The 12,511-nt window shown below is 38.3% G+C and overlaps 1 protein-coding gene across 1 annotated transcript in view; it reads left to right on the top strand.

The window, feature by feature from the left end:
• The window catches only part of LOC107850587 (rhodanese-like domain-containing protein 8, chloroplastic), a 30,683-nt gene extending 18,769 nt beyond the window's left edge, over window positions 1–11,914 (top strand). The window contains exons 5-8 of the mRNA XM_016695217.2: window positions 8,646–8,737; window positions 9,239–9,342; window positions 9,943–10,218; window positions 11,433–11,914. Coding sequence (XP_016550703.1) covers window positions 8,646–8,737; window positions 9,239–9,342; window positions 9,943–10,218; window positions 11,433–11,562 — 602 coding nt within the window. The 3' untranslated portion in view covers window positions 11,563–11,914. The remainder of the gene's footprint in view (window positions 1–8,645; window positions 8,738–9,238; window positions 9,343–9,942; window positions 10,219–11,432) is intronic.
• Window positions 11,915–12,511: the final 597 nt, after the last annotated feature.

Consider the following 12,511-nt stretch of genomic DNA (forward strand, 5'->3'; position numbering starts at 1 on the left):
GTCTTGGCCACTGTATTACGAAATATGATAAGGTGATCCTCCTTCTTCGGAAAGCTCGAATTCGCTATCCACAACTCAAACGCCCTAGAAAAATCTAAAAGAGAAGCTCCTCCTTCATTCTGCTGCCCAAAACCGAAACCGCCATGCACATCATCATAACCTCTCGCCAAAGACCCAATATGCCCATTGACATCTCCTCCCACGACAAGCTTCTCAGTGCTCGGGATGCTACTCACCACCTCATCTAAAACCTCCCAAAAGTCTTTCTCCTCCTCTTCCAAACCTACTTTCGGGACGTAAGCACTAATTACGTTCACCGTAGACCCTCCAATGACCAACTTAATAGACATCAACCTATCACTAACTCTCTTAACCTTAACCTGTACCACCTGTTCCCTAAGTTCATCATCTACTAAAATACCTACCCCATTTCTATGTCGCACGCTATCCGAATACCACAACTTATATCCATCCACATCCCTCGCCTTCGTGCCTACCCATTTAGTTTTCTGGACACACGTTATACTAACCCTCCCTCTTTTAAGAATTTTCACCAGCTCTATAGACTTGCCCTGCAAAGTTCTTATGTTCCAAGACCCAACTCGCAACCTAGATGCTCCCTTATCCTTCCTAACTTTACTACCCCTTGTCCCTAACCCCAAACTCGATCCTAGCCCCGACTCAGACCTATGACATGACCCTAGCCTACCATCGCCAATCACAACCACTATGCAAATAGGGGAAGAAGGATGAAAAGAAAAATGAAAAGAGATAACAAAGGGGATAATGAAAACCAATAATATATGGAAAACAACAAAACCAATAATACAATGCAAGTTTTGATAACCAACAATCAATAACGGGAACTATACTACCATAATAAGTAGATATGCTAGTAAACTAGGTAGCAGTAATCAAGCAAGTAGAATAAACAATTAACACTGTTATGAAATACAAAAATAAACAAGTAAATCGTCACCCCCAACCAAGATAATCAGCCAAGAACAACACAACCTGTCCCAACCAAAATCACAAGAAACAGAAAAATATGACGAAGCTAGACTGAAAGAAGGAACTAAGTATCAAAGTTTAGAGGTCACCGGGATACTCGTGTGTGCCAAGTCCTCTCCTCTTGCGTGCTACTGCTGGGTTCCGACAATTTGATGTCGAAATTGGTCGCCAGAATAATGCCGCCGGTGCGTCGCCTGAATGTCGCCGGATGTCTCCTATGTATTGTCGGAATCTGGGCACCTGCTGTCGTCGTACCAATCTGTGTCGTCCAGTGCTGCACACTAATACCGTCGCCGGAGTTGAGCTAGCGGAAACCTTAATCCCACCAACGATAGCAGTGACGAGAGGGAAAAAGGGAGGGGAAAAAGAAGGGGTTAGTTCAAGGAAAAGAAGAAAAGACAAAGGAAACAGGAGAGGCGGAGAAAAAGGGGTGGTCACCGGAGGGGTTGTGGTTTTGCCGGTGGTTTTGCCGGCGGTTGAAGTTGAGTGGACGGAAAATATGTAACGACAACCGGTGGAGAAACGGGTTCTCCAAGAAAATGGAGGTTTTGGTGTTCTGCTGGTGATCGCCGGTAGTTGATTGGAACAGCGTGGTAGATCTGGCCAAAACTGAATACAGTCTCTTTTTCCGGTGGGAAACGGTCGTCGGTGATGGGTCAACTACTTATATATAGAGAGAGAGAGAGAGAGAGCACGCGCTAGCGGAAATTCAGGGGTTTCAAGGCTATCACCGATCCATTTATTCATAAGGTTCAATCTTGGGAGGTTAGACCCATTAAGGCCAGGCGGGTTCCAATTACTAGGACAAAAAGGTGCAGTCAAGGATTAGTACTATCTTACGCGGGAAAAAAATAGCGTTTAATTAAGTTTAAGTCAACCCAAACCCAAGGTAATAACCTAAGGTAGGAGTCATGAATCCAACTTCGCCTAAAGGAACATCATTCAAGACATTCTATCTGAAAGGACATGGGTCAACCCCCAAATACAAAAAGACATCAAGACACTAGTTGAAACATAATGTCCATAACGGGTCTTGAAAGCCCTAATCTTCAATGATGATATACCCGAACCTCAAATCGATTAGTAAAGATACCCTAAAACTATTCAAATGAGTCATTTATGCGGCAATAGATACTTGTTTTTAATAGTCACTTTATTTAACTACTGATAATCAGTGCACGTCCTCGTACACTTGTTCTTTACAAACAAAACAATAGCACCCAAGGAGAGACACTCGTTCTTATGAATCTCTTGCTCAACAAATCTTGAAATTGCTTGTTTAATTCCTTTAACCTTACTGGTGCCATCCCGTATGGTGGAATAGAAATAGGATGAGTTTCGACTTCAAGTCAAAACTAAAGTCTGTCACAATCAGGTGGAATGCCAAGTAAATCAGTAGGGGACGCCTCAGGAAACTCCCTCACTACTGACATTGAATCAAGTAAGATTCTAGGCTTTATATCAAATATATGCCAAGTAAGCTGGACACCTATTTCTACCATTCGTTGTGTCTTTATAAAAGATATAATCTTCTTTTAGAGTGACTAAGACCTCATTTGTTTGCACTTAATGGAGGTCTGAATCTGAATCATTCAGTCCTTACATCAGTAACTGCGTTTTTTCTACTTAAGATCCGTTTATGGATTTGAAAGAGTCTGTATGATTCAAATTAGTGACAGTCTCAATCTCATTTAGACTTTTCTTTGAAAAACAAATTTTATTTCCAAAAAGTTACACTTCATATGTTCTCTTTTGCAAAAATTTCATGCCTCTCTTTTTCCAACTGCTATCCAAATTCTTTCCCTCTTTTTTTGATAACTTTTAACTTGCTTATCAAGAGTTGGTAAAATTGTTTGCAAAAATTGTGAAAGATGATGACTGCATTTTGTTCTATCAATTGCTTTTGTTAATATAATTTTTATATGTAGTCCAAGTAGTTCTATTTTATTATTATCAAACTTAAAATATTTATTATAGAGAAAATACTCTATTACCACCTGAACTATACGTGAAAAGGCTAAGACACACTCGAACTTTAGAAGGGTCCTATTACCCCCTGGACTAATTAAAACCGTATTTTTGACAACCTTAGTGCCAACACATACGTGACACAACACACTGAAGGGTCCACGTAGGCACGTGTGTGCCACATAGGCACTAAGGTTTTCAAAAATATGATTTTAATTAGTCCAGGAGGGTAATAGGACCCTCCTAAAGTTCAGGTGTGTCTCAGCCTTTTCGCATATAGTTCAAGGTGGTAATAGAGCATTTTCCCTTTATTATATCATCAATTATCTTATCTTTTATCAACAATAATTTTGTTTTCTCTAGATTGAAGTTTTTCTAATATATTGTTGATGTAATAGTTAACTACTATTTTTTGAAGTATAATATTTATTGTGTTTTGTATTGATAATTATATATATTCAGATGTTTAAAGATGAACAATCTTAATCATTCATTCTTCTGAAATAAAGACAAGATCTCAATCATCCAGATGTGTATTCAGATTTAAATGTCTTAATTTTAATGAAAACAATTGGTAAAAATTACAGAAATCTCTTGAGCCACAACATTTCACAAATTCCATGTGCCGTGGATCGATATTCAGCCTCAGCACTACTTCGAGCCGCTACGTTTTTCTTCTTACTTTTCCATGTTACTAAATTTCCCCAAACAAATGTACAATATTCGGACGTAGACCTTCTATCAACAGAAGAACCATCCCAGTCCGCATCTGTATAAGCTTCAACACTTATTTGCTCATTCTTTTTAAAGAACAACCCTTTTCCAGGAGAGCTCTTTAGATATCTTAGGATTTGATACACAACTTCTTGGTGTTCTTCTCGTGGAGAATGCATGAACTGACTAACTAGGCAAACAACAAAGGCAATATCGGGCATAGTATGTGACAAGTAAATCAACTTCCCTACCTATCTCTGGTATCGGCCCCTATCAATTGATTTCCCATCCATCGCAAACTTTAGATTTAGGTCAATTAGAGTTTCAGTTGGTCTACAACCACTTATTCCCGTTTCTTTTAAAAGATCAAGAATATACTTCCTTTGTGACACTATAATTTCTTGTTTCGGTCGTGCAATCTCCATGTCGAGAAAATACTTCAGCGGGCCTAAGTCTTTTATCTCAAATTCTGAGGCAAGACGCTACATTAGGTTTTTTATTTCAACCACATCATTACCTGTGAGGATGATATCATCAACATATACTATAAGAACTGCTACTTTTCCTTCTAGTGAATGCCGAGTGAACATTGTGTGATCTGCTTGTCCTTGCACATATCCTTGCCATTTCACAAATTGAGCAAACCTTGCAAACCAAGCCCTTGGAGACTGTTTTAGACCATAAAGAGATCTTCTAAGTTTGCATACCTTTGACTTGTACTTCTCTTCAAAACTTGGTGGGGGATCCATATAAACTTCTTCCTCTAGTTGCCCATTCAAGAAAGCATTCTTCACATCCAACTGTTGAAGAGACCAGTCAAGGTTTACCGCGACTGTCAACAGAACTGTAATTGAGTTTAGCTTAGCTACTGGAGCAAACGTCTCAAGATAGTTAATGCCATATGTCTGCGTGAACCCCTTAGCTACTAGACGGGCCTTATACCTCTCCAAGGATCCGTTTGACTTGAATTTGGTGGTGAACACCCATTTGCAGCCTACTGGTTTCTTTTTCTTGGGCAAATCTACTAACTCCATGTCTCATTTTTTTCAAGAGCTCGCAATTCCTCCAAAATAGCCTCCTTCCACTCGGGAACTCGTAGAGCATCTTGCACATTTTTTGGGATCTCCACACTAGAAAGTTGTGAAGTAAAGGATGAATAACTAGGAGACAACTTTTTATAGGAAACAAACATAATAATGGGATATTTAGAAACATTTCTAACACCTTTGCGTTTTGCAATAGGTAGGTCCAGATTTGACAAGGAATTAGAAATAGAATCAGTTGAAAGATTACCTTGAATTCCAGGAAGGTCTTGCAGAGGTGACTTTTGACAGTATTGAGGATCATCGGTCTTTTTTTCTTGAGTTCGGTTCCTTATTGAATACACCTGTATTTGTTTTGTTTGTTCTCTGTTCCCATTTTTATTTTTGTCATTTGAAGGCTCTACAGGTTCAATATCAAAGTTTTTATCATTTAAGTCACTTTAGTTCCTATCATCTCTCGAATCACCTTCCTTTTCATCTGTTACATCGCACCTATTCATATCTTCTCCAAGATCCCTCACATCAGTAATTATTGTAAAATCTAGCCCATTATTTGCCTGATATCTAGTTTCCTTAATATCCCAAAAAGACAAATCATCACGTAGCAGTAAAATAGAGTTGGGATTCAAAGAAAGTTAGATCCAATGTGACAATTATCCTGCTCTGAGGATCATAACACTTATATCCCTTTTGATTTGGAGCATATCCTACAAAACACACTTCTTATCCCTTGGTTCAAGTTTACTGCAATTATGAGCGTGAAAAAAAGCTGTACACCCAAAAACTTTCAATGGCAGATTTGTAGTTAACCTAGAACTAGGAAAACTCTCTCTGAATATGTTAAAAGGTTTTTTAAAATTTGAGAGGATGAGATGACATCCTATTAATGAGATAAGTCGCAGTCAAGAGAGCCTTTCCCCAAAGGTACTGTAGAACCTTATTGGGACACATTAAGGCCCTAGTTAACTCTAGCAGGTGCCTATTCTTCCTTTCTGCGTTGCCATTTTGTTGGGGTGTATTTGGACAAGAGCTTTGGTGTACTACCCAGTTTTTCTAAAAAAATTCCTAATTGTTCATTAAAAAATTTCCGATCATTGTCAATTCGAAAAATCTTGATTTTCTCATTAAAATGTGTTTCCACCATTACATAGAAAGTCTCAAACACATTTTTAGCCTTAGATTTGTCCTTCAATAAAAAACCCCAACTCAGTCTAGTATGATCGTCTATAAAAGTTACAAACCACCGTTTTACAGAGATTGTTGAAATTCTAGACGATCCCCAAACATCACTATGAATCATCATAAAAGGTTTAGAAGCTTGATACTTGTGAGAGGGAAAAAAAGATTGGTGATGCTAAGCTAATTCACAAAATTCACACTGGAATAAGGAAGGATTTTTATTTTCAAATAGCTGAGTTAATAAATGTCTTAAATAATAAAAACTTGGATGTCCAAGCCTATAGTGCCAAAGCATGACTTTATTCAAAATAGAAGTAGAGTTCAAACAAGTAGGATTCCGTTGTAGAGAGTTGTCTCCGTTGTCAAGAAAATAAAGACCTCCATATTCTCTAGCGCTGCCAATCGTCTTCCCCGTGATCTTTTCTTGAAATTCACACAAATCAGAGTAAAAAATAGCACGACAATTAAGAGAACGGGTTAATTTACTGACAGAAATCAGATTACAAGACAGTTTTGGAACATGAAGAATATCATGAAGTGTGAGGGATGGTGATAGTTTAACAGTTCCTTTTTCCAGCGACTGCGGAGAAGGAACCATCGGCTATCTTGATTTTATTATTCCCTGCACAAGGAGTATAACTAGAGAAAGCACGGGAACTTCCAGTCATGTGATCAGTAGCTCCTGAATCTATGATCCAAGAATCATTTCGGTTGGAGTTGGCACTAAGAAAAGCAGATGGTGCGATACCCGTTTCAGCAAAAGAACAAGAAGGATTAGAAGGATTTGGTGCATTTGCACGGAACTTGGGAGATTGAAGGAGTTTGTGCAGAATCTCTAGTTGTTCCCTTGTAAATGGAGACGAATCTGGAGGAGGATGCACCTGCTCAAAATGAGTTGTTGGGAGGTCTTGACCATGTTGATATTAGAAGCCACGATTATCAACTCCTTTCTGCTTCCAGTTCGGTGGTTTCCCATGAAATCGATGAGAAGTTAATTGGAAGGACATGTGTGAAACATTGTCTCCTTGAGTCATCATATTTTGACTCATATTTTCCTGTTGGAACTTCTAGAGAAGAACTTTTGTCTTCTTTTGATGTTCCAGAAAGATAATCTCCTTGGAAAGCTCTTTTTTCATGTGATACTAGGGGAAAACGTCCCGCTCTGATACCATGAAAGTTAAGATACTGCAAAAGTATATTTTTTATTCATAGAATTGTACAGTATTTATAAGAGAAAAGTAAGATCAGAATGAACTAATCAATCCCTGATTCTTAGGAGATTCTTGAATCAAGGGATTTCCCCTAATCTATTTCCTAAAATAATGTATTTTCCTAAGATACATGTTATTCCATATTTACAGGAGCTGATTACGTCAATCTGTCAGCTGATTTGTGGAGCCGATTTGATTGAAATCTGTCAGTCATTGTGGAGCAGATTTTGCAATCTGCCAACTCATTCGACAACAGGTTCCTAATTTCCCTGGGACTTAAATGATAATTTTAGTGCTGTAAAACAGATAGCTATGCCAAGAGTTCTCTCAGACCACGAATCTTTGCTTCTGGAAAGTGGTAATTGGGACACTAATCCCTCTTATTTCAAGTTTGAAACTAGGTAAAAACAGAAGGTTTCTGTGAAATGATCAAAAGATGGTGGCAAAACTACAACATTAGAAGCTCAGGAATCTGAAGAAAGATATCACTAGCTGGAACAGAGAAACCTTTAGAAACTGCAAACTCAAATAGAAAATATGTTGGAGGAATTAGCTATCCTTTGAACAAGATACTGAAGGCCGACACATGTCATGGGGGGAGAAAGAGAGAACAGTTCACTGAAGCTTAAACTAGGAAATAGTAAGGTTGAAGAGGTATCCTGAAGACAAAAGTCTAGATGTTTGTAGCTTACAGAAGGGTTCAAAGAGTAGCCAACTCTCGCAGGATGAGCAATCAAATTGACAAGCTAGTGATGAATGGGGAGATCTGTGAAGACAGAAGAAATCAAAGCTGAAACTTTTAGATTTTATGAAGCTTTTATATGAGGATGAGCAGTGGAGGCCCAAAGTCAACTTTGAAAATCTCAACAGACAGAAAGAGAAAAGTTGGCTTGAAATAATCTGAGGAAGAAGGGGTAAAAGAAGCCATCAACTCCTGTGCTCCAGATAAGAGTCCAAGGCATGATGGGTAAACAATGACCTTTTACCAAAGGCCTGGGATTTCATCAAGGTCGATATTATGGGAGCTCTCAACCATTTTCATCAGCAATGCCACATTATCAAATCAAACAATGCCTCCTTTATAGCACTAATCCCAAAAAGAAAGGGAGCCTTGCACCTTAGAGACTTCATGCCCTTAAGCGTTACAAGGAGTGTTTACAAAATCTTGGCCAAAGTTTTAGCTCAAATATTTCGAAAAAATTTCACCAATTACCCATAGTCAAGAATAGAATAATTGAGGGAAAGGATATTACGATGATTAAAAAAATGACTAACAAAAGATAAATTGGCTAGTTCTCATTATTTAATTAAGAAATCCAGTTGTTGGTCATTAAAGAATAGAAAGAAAAGTATATTGGAAACTGGTTTCGGGAGAACAAGATGCTTTTCTTAAGAATAGACAGATCATAGATGCTTCTTCGGTTGCAAATAAAATGTTATTGACTTGCTATTTCTTTTCATAATTGAATATTTTAATTGCCCTTTTGTGCTAATAGATTATAGTCTGATCTTCTGGAAGGTTATGAATGGGATGTTGGGCATTTTCAAGGAGCTCAGCGGCCGGACGTTGATTGTTTCCGGGCCACTTCATTTGGGCAGTCTGAGTCAGAGGTTTTACCAGTTTATTACTCAATTTTCTATCTTGTTGTCCAAGCTAATCTAGTAAATGTTATTTTTGTATTTTTGCATAATTTGAAGTGTGTGCTTTCTTTCTGATCCCATTACTTCACCAAAATCTGCAAGTTCTTTCTCTGAAACATGTGGGATAAATTTACAACCAATATTTTGCTGATTCGTATGCCTTAGTTTGGCATGTTGATCATAGTACAAAGCAGGAAAACACTTTCCTCCTCAGCACTTTCTTGTTCTTTCTCCTCATTTATGAATAATGTATCTGGCGAAAATTGACATTTTGGGATGAGATATGAAATCTTGTACTTGCTGGATATCCTGGTATTACTGTACCCCTTGCTACTGCATGCTGCTATTTTCCTTGGTTGTATGTCATCTGCATAACATAAAACATACACTGTCACCTCTTGCACAAGACAACATCCAGGAATATGCTTTTTTCTTTAAATATGACTAATATCTTGCTATCCTGTTTCGTAGATGATTGCCTCTGATCCTTTAGTAGCTGTTGATAAGGATAGAACTGATATATTAATGTACTGCACTGGAGGTATCCGCTGTGACGTATATTCTGCTATACTACGGTAAGCTGTATGTTTTTTGTATGGTAGGTGCCAGAGCATGTATGTGTGAGATATTGGAACTTTGAGCAATCTCTTCTGTGACCCCATAAGAATATCCATTTTTCAGCTTTTCCTGGTTAAAGTACTTCAATATAAAATTTGTTGTCATCCACCCTCCACAAAAGCAATTACCTTCCAATTATTTCTTTCCTGTGTCAGACTGTTGAGTGGAGAGAATAGCCATCTTATGTGGGTGTTTGTACTTTTTGCACTTCTCTTCTGCAAATATCATCTGTTGGTTAACTGAGCTACTTTACACTCGTTGAAGTATTATCAGTTATCAGGCTTCTCTGGCTTGGTTTACTGGTATCCACTATGTGGAAATTGTTCAAGCCTTGACCTGATAGGATTTCCAGTTGCATTAGTATGTGCCGAAGCTTTGTAAGACTATCAAATGGCAATTCAGTTGCTCAGCATAAATTATTAATCTCAATATATAGGAGCAGACTATTGCACCATTCATTTATGTTGCACCATCTGGTGTTCATGTTTACCTGAGCGTTTTACGTGAAAACGTTGTGTGGGTTCACAGCTGACAGTGTATTTTTCTTTTTAATACAGAAAGCAAGGTTTTAGACGATTATACACCTTGAAGGGCGGTGTTTCTCATTATCTTGAGAGTGAAGGTTCTGTAGGATGGGTTGGGAATTTATTTGTATTTGATGCCCGTCTTTCTCTACTACCTTCTACTTACGATCCTGCAGTGGAGATCGAAGCAAGCACAATACCAGAAGGCTCCCTGGATGACTCATTTGCCAAATGCTACATCTGTGGTTCACAAGTCTCTGAGTTGAGGCACCGCAATTGTGCAAACCTTGATTGCAACCTACTTTTCCTGTAAGATTAACCATTTGATTAGTAAAAATATGGATGGATGCTACTTTAATCACTTATATTTGCGCTATCAAGCCTGTGCAGTGGGTATATGAAGTTTTCTTCCAAAATTCAGTTAATGAGGGGCATTTTGGGTGAAAGCGTTACTTTTTTAAGATAGCGTATCCCATATATTAATAGGAACAAGATTACAGCCAAAAAAAAAAAAAAGAGCTAAGCTGCCACTCTCTTTGCAACCCTTTGATGGATGGACATACCCCTTCAATTTACAAATTCCTGTACATTCAGATATCCTTTTACAAGAACAATGTAGAACCTCACTTACAAAAAGGCTCTGAAATCTGTACAAAGTGAAGAGGAGCATGATTTTCACAAAAGTTGATCAGCCACGAAATGCACTGACAGAAATTTCCCTGTGGCCATGTGACTACATTCTTCATCTGTTTGTGTCTAATGGAAGGCTTTTGAATTTTGTCCAATATGCTTCCTTGGGCAGGTGCTTGGGGTGATGGTATAAACGGTCTTCCATTACAGTGCTCCCCTTAGCTAAAACTTGCGTGCCTTCTCTAAAACAGTGTTGAGTCAATATTGTGAGCTGACTTATTATATAACATGCTTCCTCAATTATCTACTGTAAGTGCCATGATGAATTTAAGTTTGTCTTTCAGCATTTCAATGATCATCAGTGAATCACATTCCAGAATAACCTGATCAAATCCATTCTTCTTGCAACACTTTAATCCCAATAATACTGCATTAGCTTCAGCATAGTTAATACTGCCATACTCCAAAGGACATACAAAAGCCATCACCATATACCTAGGTGATCTCTAACTATTTCCCCACCTCCAGTGACCATATGCTTGTCTACTAACACATGATTCATTGAGATATCACCAATCATCTTTCATAGATACACATGTCAGGGGACACTCCAGCAAATCCCATTTCCACTTATCACGAATTCACAATTAAGATGAAGAATTTGAAAGACTTAGCTACTGGGGTATCAATTTACCTCCAAGTCAACAGGAGAAAGAACTTGATGTCTCTCGGCTAGGATTCTTTACTTAAAACTTTTTTATCTCCATCTCAAGTCCTACCGCAGGTTGCTCCATACTTCAATGTGCTTTGTTTCAGTTGTATAAACACTAAAGCCTACATTGAATAAAAGTGAGTACTTATATTCAATCTAATATTTTATTGGTTTTGTTCAGATGCTGTGCAGGCTGTGTGAAACATTTAAGGGGATGTTGCTCTATTCAATGCACATCCGCACGCCGACTCAGGCCGGTGCTGACAGGTCATCAGAGATACCAAAAATGGCATAATTATCGTGATTTTTAGTTGCAAAGGTGGTGACATCTTGATCAGTGATTGGTGTCCATATCTTTGAAATTGAGTGGTTCCGGCACTGAAAATGCAGATCTCCAGTCCAGTAAATTGCTGGTGAGACCGAATGGCAGATTCAGGGAAAAGCTAACCCTCTTCATATCTACTACTAATTCTGTGTTACCTGAAGATTTCAAAGACAAGTTTTCACTTCAATTATTAGTTCTGTTTTCTTTAATGCGTTATGAATGTCCATCAGACTGAAAATTAGGTTTAGTGCCCGTAGAAAATACTAAGAACGTACGGGTTTGGCAGTTTGTCTTTTCACTAATTATTATATATTGAAGGTTGAATTTTTATTAGTTGCTAATATAGGTTAGTTTGCTAAGGCAAACATATCATCCATGTACTGTATTTACTTTGCTAGACGGTAAGACCCCGTGCACCTTAACTATAGCTTCGCAGTGACAACCTAGTTAGAATGGGATTCCAACTCAGCACCTTTTGAGTGAGATTTGGATCTGGTCCTATCCGACCCAACCCCGGAACTTAGAACGGCCGGCCTGTTTGGACGCCGGGTACAGTCTTTCTTTGGTTCCAGCTCCCCAACGTTCATCCTGAGCCAGGATCGAACTCACACAAGCTGGAGACGTATCGGCCTATATTCCCACCAATGTGATCCCCATTACTGATGGACAAATCTGTTTGGTCTCGCTATTTCATTCCTGGTTCTACTTAAGACAGACTTTATGCTTTCATCAACTTGGAGATTCTCAGAACGAGCTTTTTACGTCTTCGCATGAATTGGTAAAAATTATCAGGATATTACATTAGTCCTAATAGTGGGTGGCTTTGGATTTTTTACCCCAATAAAACAATTCTTTACATACTAGTCTTCCTTCCCTTTTTAGTATAGTACGAGTACAATTTTACCCTCTACACCTCAAATATTTTAAAACTTTTC

The sequence above is a fragment of the Capsicum annuum genome, chromosome 12 (genome assembly GCF_002878395.1).
Source record: "Capsicum annuum cultivar UCD-10X-F1 chromosome 12, UCD10Xv1.1, whole genome shotgun sequence".
Lineage (NCBI taxonomy): Eukaryota > Viridiplantae > Streptophyta > Magnoliopsida > Solanales > Solanaceae > Capsicum > Capsicum annuum.